General features: G+C 35.6%; 1 protein-coding gene across 2 annotated transcripts in view; it reads right to left on the minus strand.

Moving 5' to 3' along the window:
* Window positions 1-3,303: 3,303 nt before the first annotated feature.
* LOC100892440 (muscle M-line assembly protein unc-89) overlaps window positions 3,304-20,482 on the minus strand; it is a 60,977-nt gene continuing 43,798 nt past the window's right edge. For both annotated transcript variants that reach the window (XM_030998512.1, XM_003729796.3), the window contains exons 5-7: window positions 14,917-14,993; window positions 9,005-9,096; window positions 3,304-8,392 (exon numbers count right to left, since the gene is read on the minus strand). In XM_030998512.1, coding sequence (XP_030854372.1) covers window positions 8,206-8,392; window positions 9,005-9,096; window positions 14,917-14,993 — 356 coding nt within the window. In that variant the 3' untranslated portion in view covers window positions 3,304-8,205. The remainder of the gene's footprint in view (window positions 8,393-9,004; window positions 9,097-14,916; window positions 14,994-20,482) is intronic.

Raw genomic sequence — 20,482 nt, forward strand, 5'->3', positions numbered from 1 at the left:
AATTGATTAAGGAAAGAAATTATCAATAATCCAATAATCGCAGTTTGGATTAAAAATTCAAAGGTAGGCCTACCCATATGCGATTTTTACTATATATTTTAGATTATAATTTACAGTTAGTAAACAAGGTTACCTCTTATACTTTTAACTGCATGCATATTCATCAGAAGCTATTTGAATATATTCTATCATTATCCTTTTTTTTGCAAATGATTGGGCATGACTAATAAGTACATGTAAATACATACTAATGAATAATCGTCGATTGCAAGAGGTAGGAAGTTGTACAAACTGTGAAACTTAAATGATATTTTAACCATATAACACCTGAAATTCTCAACTGGGAGGGAGGGTTGGCCATCACTCACTTTCCACCCGCTTTTGGCAAGGCGAACGGCGCTTTCCACCCGCTTTTGGCATGGCGAACGGCGCTTTCCACCCGCTTTTGGCAAGGCGAACGGCGCTTTCCACCCGCTTTTGGCATGGCGAACGGCGCTTTCCACCCGCTTTTGGCATGGCGAACGGCGCTTTCCACCCGCTTTTGGCAAGGCGAACGGCGCTTTCCACCCGCTTTTGGCAAGGCGAACGGCGCTTTCCACCCGCTTTTGGCATGGCGAACGGCGCTTTCCACCCGCTTTTGGCAAGGCGAACGGCGCTTTCCACCCGCTTTTGGCAAGGCGAACGGCGCTTTCCACCCGCTTTTGGCAAGGCGAACGGCGCTTTCCACCCGCTTTTGGCAAGGCGAACGGCGCTTTCCACCCGCTTTTGGCATGGCGAACGGCGCTTTCCACCCGCTTTTGGCATGGCGAACGGCGCTTTCCACCCGCTTTTGGCAAGGCGAACGGCGCTTTCCACCCGCTTTTGGCAAGGCGAACGGCGCTTTCCACCCGCTTTTGGCAAGGCGAACGGCGCTTTCCACCCGCTTTTGGCAAGGCGAACGGCGCTTTCCTCCCGCTTTTGGCAAGGCGAACGGCGCTTTTCACTCGCTTTTGTATCGCTTTTGTATTTAGATGAATTAAAACCAAGTGTAAAGTGTCAACTTGTTAAAAGCAAACAAGTCATCTAATACAAATTGACACTTTTAACTGTTCTTTTAAAATGAATATATCAAAATAGTATAAAATTGTATACATTTTCTAATCTTCTTTATATTTTCAAACATGATCAGGAGCTATCGTAATAATATACTGTACTGTATAAACCGTATAAATATACGTTTGGGCTAATTTTCAAATCATTCCTTCATCAAGATTCAGTGAAGATCAAAGGCTCCAGCTAATTGCTGGAGTTGCATGCATGGGATCCGAGATGGAACCTTCAACCTTCAATCCTCAATTTCCTATCTTCATCCTCAATGAAGACTAAATTTGAGGTTTAATGATTTAAATCTTTCATGGAATAACTTCAATTTATAGTATAGATATCACATTTGTTTCACAGTTACTAAAACATATCCCACCTCTTCTCAAACTTCATGCATATTCATTGGCAAGTATTTGCAAGAAGTGATGATTATACATGAGCTTAAATGCCACGTGATAGTAAGGTCTTTTAGAAGAGGTGGGAACTTTGAGTAACCGTGTAACTTAAATGAAACCTTAATGATAAATAACCTGAAATAGCCATTCTCCTGGGCGGGAATATGTATATCTTCCCACCTTAGGTCTCTTTGTTTGAAAGGGTAATAACACTTCAATTGTTTGCAATGTGTTAATAGAGAAAAGTATTTCTATTTAAATTATGAAATATCTTTATCCCAAGTACTATATAAGACAGCATTAAACATCTTTCATAAACATTACGTGTTTGCACGCGTGTAATTAATTGGGTTGATTCAGATGATTACTTATCAAATATAATTAATTTAGTCTTCTAGGCCCGACTTTTACACCATGGAAAATACGTGACTCAGTTTCAAAGCCACTACACCCGACCTAAGTTAGTTTGACAGCGAACTGAAGTGTCGTTCTACAGGCTATCCTGAGTGTAAACTTTGATAACATTTAGGGTTATCATATAGCTTAGATATCATTTTTGTTTCACAGTTACTAAAACGTCCTAATACGCCTCATTTTTCTTGGGCGAGCATCTTGCATATTCATGAGAATCTATTTTATTATATTATGTCATTGGTTCTTGCTAGTGAGTAAGGAATACTTGCTAATGAATATGCATGCTACTTGAGCAGAATTTATTATTGAAAGGAAATTCCTCGTCACCACTGTTCATACGGTCGTATGCTTGCATATACATCAGCAGATATTTGCATATCAAAGTTCCATTCTCTGAAACCATGGACCTATTAATAGGTCCATGCTGAAACTAAACCTCAAAAACCTCCCACATCTCCCTCTCTCTCTCTCTCTCTCTCTCTGTCTCTCTTGCTTCTAACATCTTGAAATAGAAGGTCGCCATTTAACTTCGTCTGCGCTGAATTTAATTACCTTGCCTCTCGATCTGTAATTTGACTCTCATCATAAGTATATGAATGCCCTTTGAATTAATATGACTCCCGTTTGTTTCCATAAGGGGCGTTAAGGCACATTTGGAAGAGGAAAAACAATAAAAACTCGCCAATTTTTGGCAAACATGGCAAGGGGTTACTTAATCTTTTTTGCCAAAAAATGAAACATTTAATCTTCTTTGTTTTCTCATCATGGACGTCCCAACATTCACTTTGAATTAATATGAATCACGTTTGTTTTGAAAAAGGGGCGTGAATGCACGTTTGGGAAATATTCGAAAACCGCCACTTTTTGGCAAAAATGGCAGGGGTTGGTTCAGCAGTTTTACCACAAAATAAAATATTTTAATCTTCTTTGTTTTCTCATCATGGAAGTCCAAACATGCCCTTTGAATTAACATGACTCCCATTTGTTTCCATACATTTAGGAGAGGAAAAACAATAAAGAATCGCCACTTTTTGGCAAAAATGGCAAGAGGTTATGTCGTCATTTTTGCCCAAAACCGAAATTTTTGATCTTCATTGTTTTCACATCATTGAAGTCCCCCCAAGCCCTATGAATTATTACGACTCCCGTTTGTTTCCAAAAGGGGCGATAAGACATATTTTTGGAACATTCAAATTTCGCCACTTTTTGCCAAAAAATGAAATATTTTAATCTTCTTTGTTTTCTCATTATGGACGTCTCAACATGCCCTTTGAATTAATATGTCTCCCGTTCGTTTCCGAAAGGGGCGTTAAGGCACATTTTGGAAAAATTCGAAAATCACCACTTTTTGGCAAAAAATGGCAGGGGGTTCGAATATGACAATTGACTTAAAGAAATAAACACAATGCCATTTCATTTTTCAAGCAAACACATCTTTCTAGTATTTATTCTTTTATCTGTCAAGACATGAACACACATATACAATGATATAATATAACCATCTTGAATATATTGATATATAACCCTTAAGGTCAACATTATTTCACACAACAAAAGATCTTTTAGGTGCCATATTTGGACTATTTCAATATACTTTCTTAAAGGAACACAATCAATACTCTATTTATGATTATATTTTGTCAAAGCACATGATGTCATATTTACAAGATGAAGGCTTTCAAGTCAATTTTCAAAGAACAAAGTATGGCAATGGCAAACATAGTTATAGTTTTGTTGTAGAAACATTCTCCCTTTCTTCAAAAAGGTGCAATAAGTTTATACAAAAAAGGGCAATTCTGTCACCTAATCCTTTCAATATTGTAAAAGAAAAATACAGAGGGATCCTATATCAAGGCTTCATATATGCATCTATGAACTGGGAATATATTTGTGGATCCTACACCAAACAGGAAAGAAAAATAGAGTCAATATGAGTGTAATGCCCTCTGATGGAACAAGTGAAATAGAAGACATTTTTATCTCATCATGACCATGCCAAGATATTTCAATGTGAGCAAATACACAACAAAATAATGGAATATTAAACAAAAATTATCATAAACACCTAAGTAGAAAAAACCTTACCTTTATACTCCGATTTGAAAACTTGCCTCTACTTAGAATCGAGAACAATTTGAGAACAATTAGAGAACACAAACGTTTTTCGTAGAAACCAATGGAACATAATATAAAAACGAAACAAATTTCAAGTCGATTCGTTTAAAAATGGCAGGTATCTTAATTTCTTCCTTACTGTTGATGACAATCCGGTCAAAAATTCAACAATGTGAAGAGGCTTTACGTTTTAAAGTCATTGAAACACTGACCTCTATCATATAGTTTGTATCAATAGTATTTATAGTTATGCCCAATTTAACTATAAACAAAAAGTAACGGTTTATCAGAAAGTTCATCCATGACTATTGTCCAAAATAAAATGGTGTAGAAGGGGGTACAACAAAAGAGTAGATTTAAGGGCAAGAGTCCTTACTTGTGTCCTAACATCAACTTCACGTTGGACAATATCACAGAAAAATGAATTAAATAAGAAGAAAAAATTGTATCTCATAATTTTGTCAAGCACTATGTTTCCAAAACATATTTTATTAATCTTATTATGATTTCTATAAGCAATACAATGAGGTACTGAAATAACTGAAGAGACATATAAAAGATGTGTGGGACTCTTTTAAAGCTAATTGTGGTCAGGAGCTCTTCTACATGATATTATATTCAATACAAGGTGAAATGTCAATCATTAAATCACATGAAAGGTAACAAAGTAATCAATAGTTAATTTGCACAGGTTAAAATTATCATGAGATAAGTCCAATTATATCAAACTGTTCTTTACCATTTATAATGAGCTCCTACTCTTCTGAACCATTTAGTCTTTTTTTTTTAATGGAGATGCTATTTTCTGCCTAGGTTGCTACAAAAAATAGGTTAAAGTGGCACTTTGATAAGCTCTCCAATTCACTGCAAAGCTCAATGCTTTAACAACAAATAAGCAAAAATTTCCAAATTGTAACAGGTTTGTGAAAGACAGATCGATGTCTATTATACACAGGGACCGTTCTTATTCACTTGCAAAGAAAGGTCAAGATCGTGGTGCATGACATTCTGATAAAGAACATTTCATTTGCAAATACATGTACTCCCATGAGAAAATATATCTGAAATCAACCCTAACATCATTATCAATATCTTCATAGAACTTTTTGCCCCCAATGGGTCACTGTACATACACAGATTTTCCCATTTTAGTAACCCATATTTTTGATAATATAAAATCTACTCCACTTTGGAGTGCAAATTGAATCAAAATACAAGCCTTAACCTTTGCTTGATGTCCATTTAGTGGAATAAATAATAATTTCAATTCATTTGAAATGGAAATCAAATAAAAATGTACCAATATACAATAAGATCTTTGTAAATATTTCATTATTGAATAATTCTATGACAAAAAAATGTAAGAATAACATAAGCATGAGTGCCTTAAGAGAAATACAATATGTGAACCAGCCCTGGAAATTAAGCAGAATATGAATAGAGTTTTTATTACAGGGTATCACATGAAACAAAGTTTAAATCCATGTGAACACTCGTAATCGCAACTATGTGTTTATCAACTTATAATCATGGGTGTATCATCAACAGCACCAATGACGGCAAACCTCATATTTCTCAAAATATTTGCCCAAAAATTGGTTTTACACAAAAAATACAACCAACACTGACTTTGTTCTAAAGACAATTTTTTTCTTTCTCCATGGCACTTAATATCCTCTCCCAAAATGCAACAATGCACGGTGAAACACATAAAAATACAATCTGAAAAGAAAATATAGACAATGTACCATCTGTTTAGAAGACAATGATTCAAATATAGTTTGCTTGTATTTACAAGACCATAAATACTTGAGTGATGAAAGAGATGGGGGAGAGATAAAGAGAGATAGAGAGTGAGAGAGAGAGAGAGAGAAGACAATGTGACAAATGATTTAACATGATAAATTATCTAATCTGAGTCTATTGATGAATGCACAACGTGGTGGAGGAAAGTTGCAAATCTTACAAGAAAGTTGCACAAAACAATCAAATATATATCTATATACATAAAAGTACTTTGGACAGCACCTCAATAAATTTTGAGTCCGTTTTGAGTCCAGTTAATTTCATTATTTCATTCACCATCAAATCTGGCAAGGGCGAAACACAAGCTTGCAATATGGCTCTAAAATCATACTCCTGCCCTTTTGGCATAAAACTTTTAAATTTCTTTCTCTCAGTCCATTACATTATCATTACATAAATTGACAAACAGCTAGTCAGACATAATTATATTATGATACTCTCATTTCTCATACAAACATTAATCAAGTAAAATGAAATTTTTGCTGCATGAATTTTACTGGCATATCAATACAAAAGATTGATTGTCAGGAAAAAATTAGGAAAGCATAAAAAGTAAAAACACAGTCCATCATCTATGGATTTTAACTACCTGTAATACCGGTAATTATCTCTTTACTTAGTCACATTGTTCTTATATTAGGATGAATCTAAAATGATACAGTTTGTAATCCACAAATAGATCTTTTAGTACAAAAGAAACAGTATCATAGAGATGTTTTTTCTTCTTCAATTGAACTAGATTAGTTGTACAGTTTTGATTACCTCAATAAATATATGTTATCTAGAAGCCTAATAAAGAATTAATATTTCAAATGATATGATGATGAGCTAAAAGTAACTTTTGGTTTTGTTTTGCTGAGTGGTTTCCAGGGAAAGTTGATCAGTTTGTATATCACAAAGTTCACTAATTCAGGAAGTAATGAAACAGATGTAAAATGATACACTTTTCTTATTCAGAGCAATAACAAGCCTCAGTAAACCATACTGACATGAATTATCAGCACCAGTTAAAGAGTCAAACAAACTTATAATTTATATTGCCACATGATTATATTACATGTAGGAAATAAAAACTTTAATTAAAATCCATTGATATCTGTTTGTCCAATGTGCATCAAATAACTTCTCCCCACTAAAGGCAATCAAAAGCATATTTCAAGTAGTTTAAGAGCAAGTTTCATGCTCTTATTATGAATTGTGGTTGTTGGGGTGTTTTCCTCTGAAAATATAGTAGTGTATTAATATAACAATTACAAGACTGTCATGGTTCGATGAAAGACACACAACATTAATCACCAATCAATTGCTCATGAAATCTCAACAGCTACTAAATCATGTTTGTTTGAAAGAAAATTCTGTTATTGTTCATTTATGTGCGATAAGTTCAAAATTAAATTTGTTTCATGCAACAACATCCAGGCTACCTTTTGTCTGATGTATCTTCAGATTACAAGCTTATACTACAAACATATTGATTATTAAAGCACAGAACCCTGCCCAGGTTGGAGGTTTGTACACTCCAGGGAAAGAATATGGTGAATTTGTGTACAGCACCAAACAAATTTTCATTAGAATTCTCTGGGACACAAAGTCTATGTGTGTTCACAATGAAAACAACAAAAAAAATCTGGTAATCACATCTACCAAAAGTGATATTTTCCTGGAAATACCTGGAATGCACTGTTCTTGACTCTAAGCAAAAGGATAAAAACATATCACATTTTGATCAATATTTATTTGTCATTATCATAAAAATAGTTGTCTACGGAGACTTGCTGAGTCATTTAAGAAAGGATTTTGTTCAATCAAATTGATTAAAGACTGGTGGTATTGGTGAATCAATTCTTGAGAGGTTTTGAACACATCCAAGATGTCTTATGACCCTTGAAGGGACTTTCTCTGGACCCTGCATCAACTGCTTGTGCAATAGCTTAGAGAATCCATATAAGGTAGGTTGAACTGCTTCTTCTACAGAACGGACCCTGCCTTTGATTCAGTGCCAAGCAAATGAATATCTGGCGCAGCTTTAAGAACCTTTCACTACATTGCAAACTCCCTGAATCTACATACACTAACAAAAGAGGTCGATTTTATATAACACTGACTCCTACTTCTTCTGACCAAATACACTCTGAAGAAAGAGCAATGAGAGGAAAAATGAAGGAGAGAAATACCAAACCATACGCTCAATTTTTAGAATTATTTATGCATTTTGATAATCCTGTCTGTACTTTACTTTGAGATCTAAAGCATCACATTGACCTCCTCCTTTTAAATCTTGGTATTAAAAGACTGTCTAAACAACCCTGCAGGAAGCAAAAGAGTTGTAATACAGAGATACAGAGGTTGTCCAATCATCTCCAAGGTATGATCCAAGCGTTATTGATGACCATCAGTATGGGTTCTTGATAACACGACGTTGGCGAAAATCATAGACCTGACGACAGAGGAATACTGCATCAGGATCAAAACCCGGAGGTGGGATGGCATCTTTCCTGGGGTAGTTCTCCAGAGGTTCAGGAAAATAGCTTCTTCCTGGACGGATTCCTTCCATCGTCATCTTTAGCTTGGAGTAGAACCTACATGCATGCAATACAAACAGAATTAATTAAAGGTTACTCATTTAGAATTAATACAAACTCTCAGGGGGTTTTAGTTGTTTTTTAAATTCAAAACTAACTATGAGCTCAGTAGTAGAATAGACAATACATTTCTTTACAAGAGTTTATGGTTCCATAATACATGATAATACATAGCTCACTAATGATTGACAGATAATGTCATTTAGGGAATGAGATCTGGAGCATTATTTTAGGGTGGAGCTGAGTAGGTCTGAGAAAATTATTTTTTTAAATATTCAAAATATGACTTGTATGCAGCCCTGGACATCAACAGGAATCAACTTATATTTGGATTTCACCAGACTTTTAAGGGGCTTATCTTTCATTGCCCCATCATTGCCTCATCCAATTTTGGGAAACTGGTATCTAATATTTTGACCTGGAACCAGAGGCTCTCAGGCAAGAGCCAGGTACCAGGTTTTTACTCTCAGCCCTACAGCTGACCCTGTGCCTTGTGTTAATAAATAAGGCATACTATTTCTGTCCCCTCTCTCTCTCTTGACACTGACGGCTCACTGTTAGGCAGCACATAATCCTTAAATCAATACTTATTGATATTTGTACACAAACCTGTTGTATTCAGCTAGAGTGACAACATAGCATTTATCCTCGATGCATGCAACGCTGTTGATATCCCAGTGTCGACAAGCAAAGATCTCATTCTGTAGAAAAACAAAAAGAAATATCAAATTTACTATGAGTGCAATAGAAAAAAACATCTAGCTATGTCCGAAAAATAATACAATTATAAACATGTATGCAGGATTTTAGTTTTAATTGTATTTTCATAACTGAAAGAGAAAGGAGAGCTGATATGATCAAGGCATAGTTTATTGTAGTAGGATTGTAGTAGGATTTTAGTTGGGTTTAAATACAGCACATTCATATCATAAGTATTCATCTTCCAACGCAGTGAATAGGTAGCTAAAGCATACATGCTGAAAGAACAGCAGAGAAGTCAACACTTATACTTCAGGGTAACAGCTGAGAAACTAGAATACAGAACAAACTGTGAACAAGGATGAGCTAAACAGTCCATATATTAATTTCATGAGAAGAATCAGGTACCTAGAGACTCAGGGAGGACATGAAAAAGGCCCTTCTGTGCACAAATCTGACCCTACTCATTCTCAATCACTCACTAGAGCACATACACCTCATCAGCCTCTTGGCAACACAGCACTTCGATCATTAGCATTGATGCAGTCCTTAGAGGGAATAAATACACTATGTATGTATCTACACTTCACCAGGCACATCAGATAAATCATGATGATAAAATTACTAAAAAGAAATTGTGAATATATTTTATCTAGGCATTTAACATATTCAGTTATTTTTGCTTGTTTAATAATCTACATGGTAGAACTAAATCGAAGTCCGATTTGAATTCTAGTAATAATTTTTTTGTTGAGAAAAACAGAAATAAATGTATGAATCGTATCTCTAATGCATGGTTGAGGAGGAAAGATGAATTTTGCCCATCACGACAGCATCAACTACAGTAGATTTGAGATTAGCCCATGGCTGAGTACATCATTCATAATTCAGGAGTGAAGTGATTTGGATCTCTCTCTTTCAAGTGCTGATGGATGTATAGATGGATGGAAGGATGGATGGGGGTAATGTGTCATGGCAACTGTGCATAAACCATAATCTCATATCCTTCTGGTCTTTCCTGCAATGCTATTATTTGACATGGTCTATTTTGTTACGTTCCTTCTGTCTACTCTCATCTGTCTCATCTTCTTCTTATTTTTGCATCCTTTTGACTTCTTACCCCTTATCCTTCCTTATGTCTGACACTATCTCTCCTTCCACCATTTTGAATGAAACTCTCTACAGACAGTCTGTACATCTAGTTAGCATCCCTATAAAGTATTATTATGATGCCATCATCACTGTATCTCCATCCAGACTAATAATTATTCATTCCCTTTAGCAATTCATAATTGCTAATCATTTATATTCATATTCATCCTGATTTCCCGCCCACATCATCTCTCATTTCCTACATCTCTACACCTCTCTCTCTCTCTCTCTCTCTCTCCCCCCCCCCCCTCCCCTCCCCCTCCCCCCCTCTCTCTCTCCCCCTCTCTCTCTCCCTCTCTTTCTCTCTCTCTCCCTCTCTTTCTCTCTCGTGTTGTCCTTGCACTTTTAATAAGTAGTGCCCAAGTCATGAGCCCCTGTCATTTCTGACACTCAATGCTTACATCAAATTTGTGCTTGTGATATTCAGCCAAAATACTATAGTATCTCAGCTTGGCACTTTACTTATGTTTTAAACATGCCAGCCTTGAGTATACTTGAGATACATTTATATCTTCACATTTTGGCTTTATTTATCTTCAGCAAAAGATATTCTGTCAGCATGATGCAATTGCACATATCAATGAAAATGTACATTTGGAAATGAATAAAAAATAATTGATTACTATTATGATATTACTTCAATGGATGACAGCCGTGGTTAAAATACATTTATATTTGCAAATATATATCCCCTAACAAAACCACTTGAATCCACCATCTATCAATGCTTTATACATAGTGATAAGTTACTGATATGGAAATATCAAATACTGCAAATACAAAAAAAAAGTTTACATGTATGACAACCGATTATTGGTTGTTCATGCATGCACAAATTTAACAATAGAGCACACTTTATAGCATGGAGACTCTTGGAGAGTATTTCTTGTATCTAACAATACATATTCCATCTCTATACCATCGACTCTGAGGCTCTGAGAGAAGTAAAAGTCAGAACAAATTGAATCAAATCATACCTGGTACAGTATTATGGGTTTGAAAGCATGGAGTATAAAACATAGTTTGATCATCTTTAAAAGGATAGCTGAGGTCTGTTTTCAGACCGCAAATGCCTTCAAAGTGCATGGTTATTCCTCGTATTCTTATCTTTGACATTTCTAGTGCCCTTTTAGGACCTAAAATTGCTATGAAGGTAATTTTAGACCCCAAAATGTGTGAAATTTAGCCAATAAGATCATACTAATTCAGCTCCACTTTCAAAAAAAATATGGTGACCGTTAATTAATTATTTAATTAAAAATAACAATACATGGGCCGGCTGGTTGTACGTAATATAACCAACACGAAAATGCCAACAAAAAAGCCAACATCGGCATTGGCTGAAATACAACGTAAAAGGCACTATGTCATTTTTTCAACGTTTTTTTCAAATTATCTAGAAATTGTTATATTTATGGATATTTCAGCCGTCTCTGAACCAATTTTGATCAAACAAAGATGATTTTGTCATTTAAATTTTATGTTCTTTCAAACTTGACACTCAGTTGTTCATTATCTCACAAAAAATTATTTTGTGTAACGCCCTCTGCAACAAAACTCAACTGGTGGGAATTGTACGCCCGGTAGATACATGTACAAGAAGGGCTATCTAAACAAGCTGGGTCATTAATATAACCATTTGTATCTATTTGTCTTTCCTTCTTTGTAATCATCCTTTAATATCTCCTCCCTTCTTCATCTTATTATGTCTTGTATTCTTTATCATCAGCTACATTGACATGGATTTATGCGATAAGGTATCTCAGGATTTCGACATCCAACATTCAATCTGATTTTCACTACTTCCTACCTGCTACAAGATGCTTGTAAGGTAGACCAGGTGAATATCATTAAAATACAACAAAGAAAGGAACCATGTACAGTGTCTAAATGATATGGCCTACTGATCAATATTGATTAAATACCCAGGGTGAAGCTTATTGCATGGATGTCTTTGGGTCAGGGATAGATGAAACAATGACAGATCAATTTACTAATTGAGTAATCAATGCTGATTTGTCGTAGGCTTCCTAGTGAGAAACAATGTAAACCCTAATCTCTATTTCCCTGACTATCCTGAGCCAGATTTACAGACGGCAATACAAACACCCTACAGCGTTTAGAAAGAACGTCACAGTAATTGAAAGATTACATTTCTTGATTGAAAACAAATCTTTCTCTAAAATCATCAGAGATTCACAGCTTCAAGTAAACCTGTTTTAGCAGGAGCACACCCGCTATGAAGCTGGGATCCATTAGACGTCTAAATGTTGCTGCAGTGACATGTAATTTGCACTCACCAAGGAGCTCTCTACATGTCTGATATTACGTTCCAATAGACATTTATTGGTTACTACATGGCCACCATCGTACTGAAGTGTATACCGAGGGTGGATAGAGATAGGTGTATTCGGCTGATCTGTGTCAACTAAATTCAATAACTTGTCTTACTGTATGCAGTAGACAGACACTATTCAGCTTCTAACAACTCTTCTCGTTCATTCGTAAGGTCATGTTTATAGCTTAAGGCTTTGGTCTCTATCAGAAAAAGAGTGATGTGAAAAGTGGTCACTGATTTATTATATCAAGAAAAGAAAAATGACAGCCTGATTTGTAGATTATTTCATGATACATGGAATGGCTCATATGTAATGTAACACAATTTAACAATACTCAAAATATATATTTCATCAAAGTTGCAACGAAGGTGTATTCTCTCGCTGTCACAATGACAACACTGGATGTCCAACCTTGCCAAATCTTTTATTGAGGAAGAGATTTCCTGCAGATTGAGAACTGAGCCGTCTGAAATGTTGGCTATGATTATTGTGGTTCTTAGGGAAAATACCATTTCCCTCACAATGGGCGTAATGAGGTGATTAAGTTAAACAGCAGATGACTGATAGCAAGGATTACTCTTTCCTTCCTCATTTATTCACATCAAATGACCTTTCAAATGAACTTACATCTGCATAAAATACAATGTACCATGAGCGAAATGCACACTAAGGAGAGTAATGTACCATAAGAGAAAAAATGTACCATGAGAGAAATACATGTACAATGTACCATAAGAGAAGTGCACAAGAAGAGACACATCCCGTCCTGTTCACACATGGAATTATATCACGATATTGACAAGTATACATCTAAATTAGATATTTTCTTTCATAACAAGGCTACACTTGAAATATCAGACCCATAACTCTGCTAATACAATTACATGTAGTTATAAGAATTACCCTTCAAAAAGGTTGGCTTTCAGGCTGGCCATTGGACTTTTCTGGCCTCTTTATCAGTAGCTCTCAAGACTGAATGATAACTCTTTCTCAAAAAATGTAAATAAATACAATAATTGGTATGAAAGCAAGACATGGAACTAACTGACCAGCATTAGCACCTGAGCAGTAGGCTAGGACACTGCTTGAATTTCAGCGTAGGTGGTGTGTTATTTCATCTAGGCAATCTACTTAACAGTGAAATCGCCAAGGGAAACAGTTGACACGAATATTGGATTCAGGAAGAATACAAAATATTCCCATTAGGATCAAGTTTGAATAAGCAGCATTAGAAAATTAAAGTTCTGATAAACATATAAATGTCAGATGTTGGAATATCCACTCGCACTCATCATCAGTGTAAAAAAGAGAACGAGTGACATCGTCCCAATAAATGTCCTTGATTGAAAGCTGAAGCCTACATCATAACATTGAGAAATAAATCTTATTTATAACTACCCCATACCCCAGATGTTACCAATGTGTTTGAAGTACATAATTCTCATGTCTAACTAAATAAAATTGGAAAAACAAATGTGATGTCATCTTCAAGAGGGGAATGAGCATGAAAACATACAGAGAAAGAAAAGTGTGAAAATCCTAAATCCAATTTTCTTTATTCTAATGAATTCTAATGAATTAAAACATTAAAAGAGGAAGACGGATGAACATAAAACGAAAGTCAAGATTCATGAAATAATAGGATAATTATAACCAGGATGTCTTTTTCACTTTCTGTCTCGAACATTCACAGTAAGAAGAAGAAAAAAAGTACACGTCACCATGTTCTTCCCTCACATATCACGCACTCATGTTATATTAACTGAACCTCCCTTTCACTCAATCACTACATTTTGTCAACATAGATACTGGAAGCATGAAACATTGCATGATTAATGAAAAACCTTCACCAGTGCCAACGTCACATGAATATTTCATCAGCTGAGAAGGAGAAGAGATCGTATCTTTCATCCGAGGGTAATAACCTTTTTGGGGGCTCCATGCAGACAATTTTCAGCACATTAATGAATCACTTTATATGCAAATGTTATTTCAAAATATCTAATATGGACAATTGTTTCACTATATCTAAAACAAAATGACATGCCGTTGACAGAAAAGACATACCGGTAGTCAATTTCTAGGAGTCATCAAATAAATACTTTTCCCCGATAAATGTATATCATGAAAACTCATAAATATCTATGTTTTTAAGTAATCATCTGAGAAACCATGAACCCATGTTACAGGTGTGGTCATTTCATGAGAAGTGTCAAAATCAAGAAGAAAAAAAGAGAGAAAGGGGTAGAGATGATATACCGTAATATAGGAGTTGGTCTTGAATTACACAATGCCGTTAATACCAGCGTGAAATCAAAGATTAAGATTTACCTCTAGATGTGTTTTGAGTCTGCCTGCCTCAGTATGTTCAGGTCTGTAGTACCATAGTAGACTCATCATCAAGTCACCTGTAAAAAGAAAGGACAAAATAGAGAGGAATAATTGTCAATACTTGACGAAATATCAAAGAGAAAACATAAGATAAACATTATAAAATCCTGATTGCACACAAAATATGATCACAAACATTAGCAGATACCATAGTTTTTGTACTAAGTAGTCAAGATTCTAAAACAAATTATGCGGCATTATCAATGCATCACTACATAAAATTGTGCAATTCATGTAAGTGTGTAGAAATGATAATGGCTGCCATTGACATTTTGCCAAGTTCCATTTTGCGCTAATTTCTGGTTTTACATTAATCGCCAATCAGGATCCAGGAAGTAGAATTATTGCCTACATACATATAGCGCATCACCAAGTGAAATGTGTAAACACTACTACTGATCTTATGTAATCACAACACGAGTCCACTACAATACTGCCAAGCTTAGAGCTGATTGTTAAAATCATTTGCAACCTTTATGCAGGTTTTATATTTCTTTCAAAGTATAGGCATTATTAGTTATGCGGCTCTATTGTTGAACGGGACATTACGAGAAATGGGTATTCAAGGACATAAACATATCATTGCCATCAGCCTCTTGAGAACTACTACTCAGATGCAGCAGTATCATGCACTACCACATCCTGTAACTATACCTCCGATAACATCCCTATTATACACATTGTGGGAGAAGATGGTTTTATTCAGGATATTAATTAGGGTTTGGATTTGGCATCCTGCTTTACATAATCAATAATTTTTAGAATGTCTTGAGTGTAAAAGTTCTTTATTTGTATATATATATGGGAAAGCCTATTTTTAAACTGTCTAAAAAAATAATTGAGATTTTTTTATAGAAATTATCTTTTGTATTTTTGTTATTCTTTAAAGATTTTTTGCTAAAATTGATCTTCGTTTCTTGTGATTTTTGTCAACGATATAATACCTCATCCCCTGCTTGATCATATGAATCAAAATAATCAGGAGGAATAAAACATAATAATCATAATAATAAGACAACACTTCATGTGTCTGGCTCTAATCCGCTGTTATAGACATCACAATGTTACACTTTTCTTCATTATCAGCAGAGCTAAATGAGCGATACCACTTGAAGGTTACTTATTCAATGAAGTCTTGAGGCCGCTGCGAACACAAAGGCACCTACAAATGAAGTGACAATCTACCAACGATACTCATTAATATTGCAGTATCACTGGCTGCAAACAATCTGGAGTCATTATACTAATATCCCATCGTCGTTATGGCAACTCTTACTTAGTTCATATCAGTGGTTACAAAATGCAATCCAAGTGATGTATCTATGATACCAACAGAGAGTAAAACATTTCAGTTTCAGCCGTTTGTTAAGAAAACAACAATGTGCTTGTGCTTGTTGATAAGCAAGCAGTGGACCCAATGTATGGATTTAAATCCATTGTGAGGGACTTGGTCATTTATATCTTACTAAAGGGCACAAGTACTACAACATGGAATTGAATCCAGAATCTCCCGTACCTACACTGTAGTCTACTGCTCTATTACAATTCATTTGATAAAAAGAGCAGATGATCTTTGTTTCATGTGATTTCACAGAAGCAGTAATAATTGAATGTTTTCTCGAACCATGGTACTTGTGCTTTGTAAATGTCATACCATTTGTGTTCATGAGGGGGAAACGGGTACCATCAAGTCACTTTAATGATAGGAAGTCAGTGATAAATATCAGGAATCTACTAAAGGAATCAATCACCAACTGAAATGATGGTGGTACAATTTCAATCATATAGAGAAAAAAGTTATATCATGTGATTGAAAAAAATAGGAAAAAGCTCCTACATGGATGAAATAATGAATACAAAAATACAATTTTTATGAAGACAACGTACAATGTAGATATGGTTGTCAGTCAAATACGGTCTGCTTGTTTTCCATAAATATTGATGCAGCCGTAATTTTCCATGCCATAACTGAAAAATCTTGAAAACAGATTATAATGAGATTTTCCCCTCTTTCCCAGAAGGATAATCCTCTGGATGAAACATCCAGAAAGTGTAACACGCAGTGATTCATAAAATCACAATATTTTTTTTCTAAAACAAATAAGAAATATTCAAGTATGAATGAAAAATAAGGTGTTTAGAGGAAATTTTTACACAAAAAATATGGACAGTGAAAGGTTTATAGTTGTATACAACACATAGTATAAAATGCAACTTGGCTTGGCCGCTTTTAGAGTAAATGTTAATGCTCTCTAGTAAAAAATATCTCAGTAACTTAAAGGGACTAGGTAACTTTGTCTCAGATTCTGAAACAAAATTCTGGATTTAGCTCATGCTGCAATGATAATTATAAACCTTTAGGTCAGTCAGAAACCCCATGACTTTTACAAGCCGATCGCCTGTCTAATTATCAAGATATTTATGATTGGAGTTATGAATTTTGAAAACCATTTACTATGGTAAACGGTTTTCATAACACTACAGTCTATTGGGGAAAACGAATATGGTAAAACTGGCCACTCAAAGATTTTTACATTTTTTGAGGCACTTCTTAATCATTATGAAGCGCATTTTTTTAGGGCTTCAATGTTACACCATATCACAGACAATGATAACATGTAGGGCCGTGTATCTCAGATTTAATATTGTTAAACGATCCCTTTAATACATGTAATTTTTTTTAATAGATTAAACATGTTTAAAAAATGGTCATATATTTCTATTAAATTCTAATAAATATAAAAGACATTAGCATCAGAAGGCTTATCCTACTGCTATAATTCTAATTAAACCAGAATACTATTGCCTCTGAAGAGGGGTGAATCACTTGATAAGGTAACATGGTAATCTATAATCCCTCTGATATGGAAACAAATCGGAAAGCACCGTAAGTGTTTAGCCAGCCAAGCCAAGCAGAGCCAAGGCAAGACAAGGTGGAGATATAATGAGGTCAGATTCCCAATGCATGCCTGAGATTGAAGATGAGGAGAGAGATGAAGTGAGGGCAGTGAGAACGAGAGTGCTGCCGCCGTGATTGTGTTCCGACCGGTTAGGAAACGTTGAGCAAGCCCACCAAATGATAGCTCATATACCACAGCCAGTATATATGTACACAGAGACTGGTTGGTTTGGTAGTGGCATCCAGTCTGGTCTTCATTTTACTCTGTACAAGTCAGAGGACTTTATACTCCATGAAGGATGCTAAAGAGTAACCAATCTTCAAGTTCAGACAGACATTCTTGGTCATGGTATATTCATCACTAAATCATAAAGCCTTCAGATCTGTTCAGAGCCAGAACGGCATTAACGTACATGTACATGTACATGAGTAAACACCCTTATGGATCCAAACTGACAATATACATACACAAACATCTTCTCTTCTATAACCAATCCCCCCTGACAAATTCAAAACAATATCATGGTAGTTCATCCATTGGCATATGAATCTATGAATTTGTATCGCTTCCCTACATGTAATTGTATAGTAGCAATGGCTCTAACTCTAAGGAATCTACCCAAATGATTCACTGAACCTATTCTGTTCAAACTCTTTTTTTTTAATGGCCGCAAAGTTTAGTATTGTGCACTACATGTATATAGAGCCAGGACATACTTGCACCAGGGACTTGGGATACTACATGTACATGTGTACATAATACTTTTTTCATGTATGATTTCAATAACCTCATTAATTTCATGGTGCAGTGTCATCATTTAAAACATAACATTATCCTGGTAACTAGCTAATATGGATCACAAAGCAATACCTTTTCTTGTAAAGAATTAGCTTCTGCCTCTGCTCACCATATATATTCATTGAGACGTATTTGATTTCAAAGGGTTATGCTCAATCAATATCCTTCATATTACAAAAATGAAATACTGATTGATTATCTTTGCCTCCTGATGACAATGCACATTTCTATTTTAATAATGAGTAGGGATAAGAGAGCCATTCACAGTTTTACAATGTGAACCGGGTAACATGAACATTGCTGCGATTTCCAGTGCTTTTGCACAACTCTTTGGAGCTTTCCAGGGCTACAAAAGGCCCGTCTTCATGAGACCGAAGTTGCAAAATAACCCGCTAATTTGTGTCCTCATCAGCCTGAAGTTGGAATTGGCGGACTATTTGGTCGAGAAAATATCCCAAGAAATCTTGGTCTTGTTTCCAAAATAGCCCACTATTTGGAAAATAGCAGGCTAAATTGATCATGTCTTCATCTAGTTTGTGATGAGCGTATCGGTCTGGTGAGGACGCGATTTCGAGCTTCAGGAAAATATCCAGAGTCTGAAAACTGCGGGTTATTTTGCAACTTTGGTCTGATGAGGACAGGCCTAATGTTAGTCGCTCTCTGCCCTGATGCTGATGTCTTTTCCCCCGTCTGTCCTGTCCTGCCCTCTTGATCCTGTCATTGTTTGCACAAAGAGTAGAGTTGTTCATTCATTCATTCATGTTGCAGCTAGCTCTCATGTCATGATGAACAAGCGCAGCGCTACAGGGCACGTTCAAGTTCTCCAGTCAGTCAGCACAGTACGAGTGGGAGTGATTAAGAGATTGTTTTTCTTGGCTCTCTTTTAGATCCATTCAAGACAGTCACAACATACGAAAATGCATCATTGATGTTTCACACACACTACATGACAGCTTGAGTACATGTTCAACATGGCATACAACATTCATGCATGTTGGTATTCAATCTAGGATGAGTATATATTGAGAGATCTATCTATACCAGAACATCTCAATTAACCTTGATCATACTTTCATAGCTGCAAGAACATTACATGTTTTCATTTTACTTCATTATTCTAGCATTGCTAGTAAATTGTTTTAGGGTTTGTGATAGCATCACAACATTGCACTAAATGTCCTGTCAAACACAAGTTCATATCCTACTTCTACTTTATCTTTATAAAAACAAATTATGGCTAAAAGTTACATGTAGATTTGTGACCATGATTTCTACGTCCCTTGAGAGACCAATGCCAGTAAATGTTGAGAGCAAACAGTGACATGAACGGCCTGTCATAGTTAAGTCCAACTTAAAGTCGATCTTAGTCTTCGTGAAACACCCCCAGTCCACACAAACTTCCTAAATTCTGCTTCAGACATCCCAAAATATCAAAATGAAACTGGGAAGGTGTGAATGAAACCCCAATATTTCACTTCAGACTCACATGACAAAGTTAGGGTGAGCCTGACCTTCTGAGAGACATTGCCAAGAAGAGGAAACCACATAACCCAACTCCATTCTTCCTTTCAACAACATGCAGCACAAATACATTGAAACTAAATGTGATTAGGAAAGGACATAATGTTCATAATATTGGCACGGCCTGACTCTTGACATTATTGAACGATTGTTCAAATGACAAACAAGCAGAACACATTGTCCAAGTTTATATTAACAATTTAGAGTGTGTGAAATAGATTGATCAATGAAAATGTTCCAAGTAGCATCATGACTCACCCTTACAGTGTAGGTGTTGATAGGATGGT

The sequence above is a fragment of the Strongylocentrotus purpuratus genome, unplaced genomic scaffold, assembly GCF_000002235.5.
Source record: "Strongylocentrotus purpuratus isolate Spur 01 unplaced genomic scaffold, Spur_5.0 spur5_scaffold_5, whole genome shotgun sequence".
Lineage (NCBI taxonomy): Eukaryota > Metazoa > Echinodermata > Echinoidea > Camarodonta > Strongylocentrotidae > Strongylocentrotus > Strongylocentrotus purpuratus.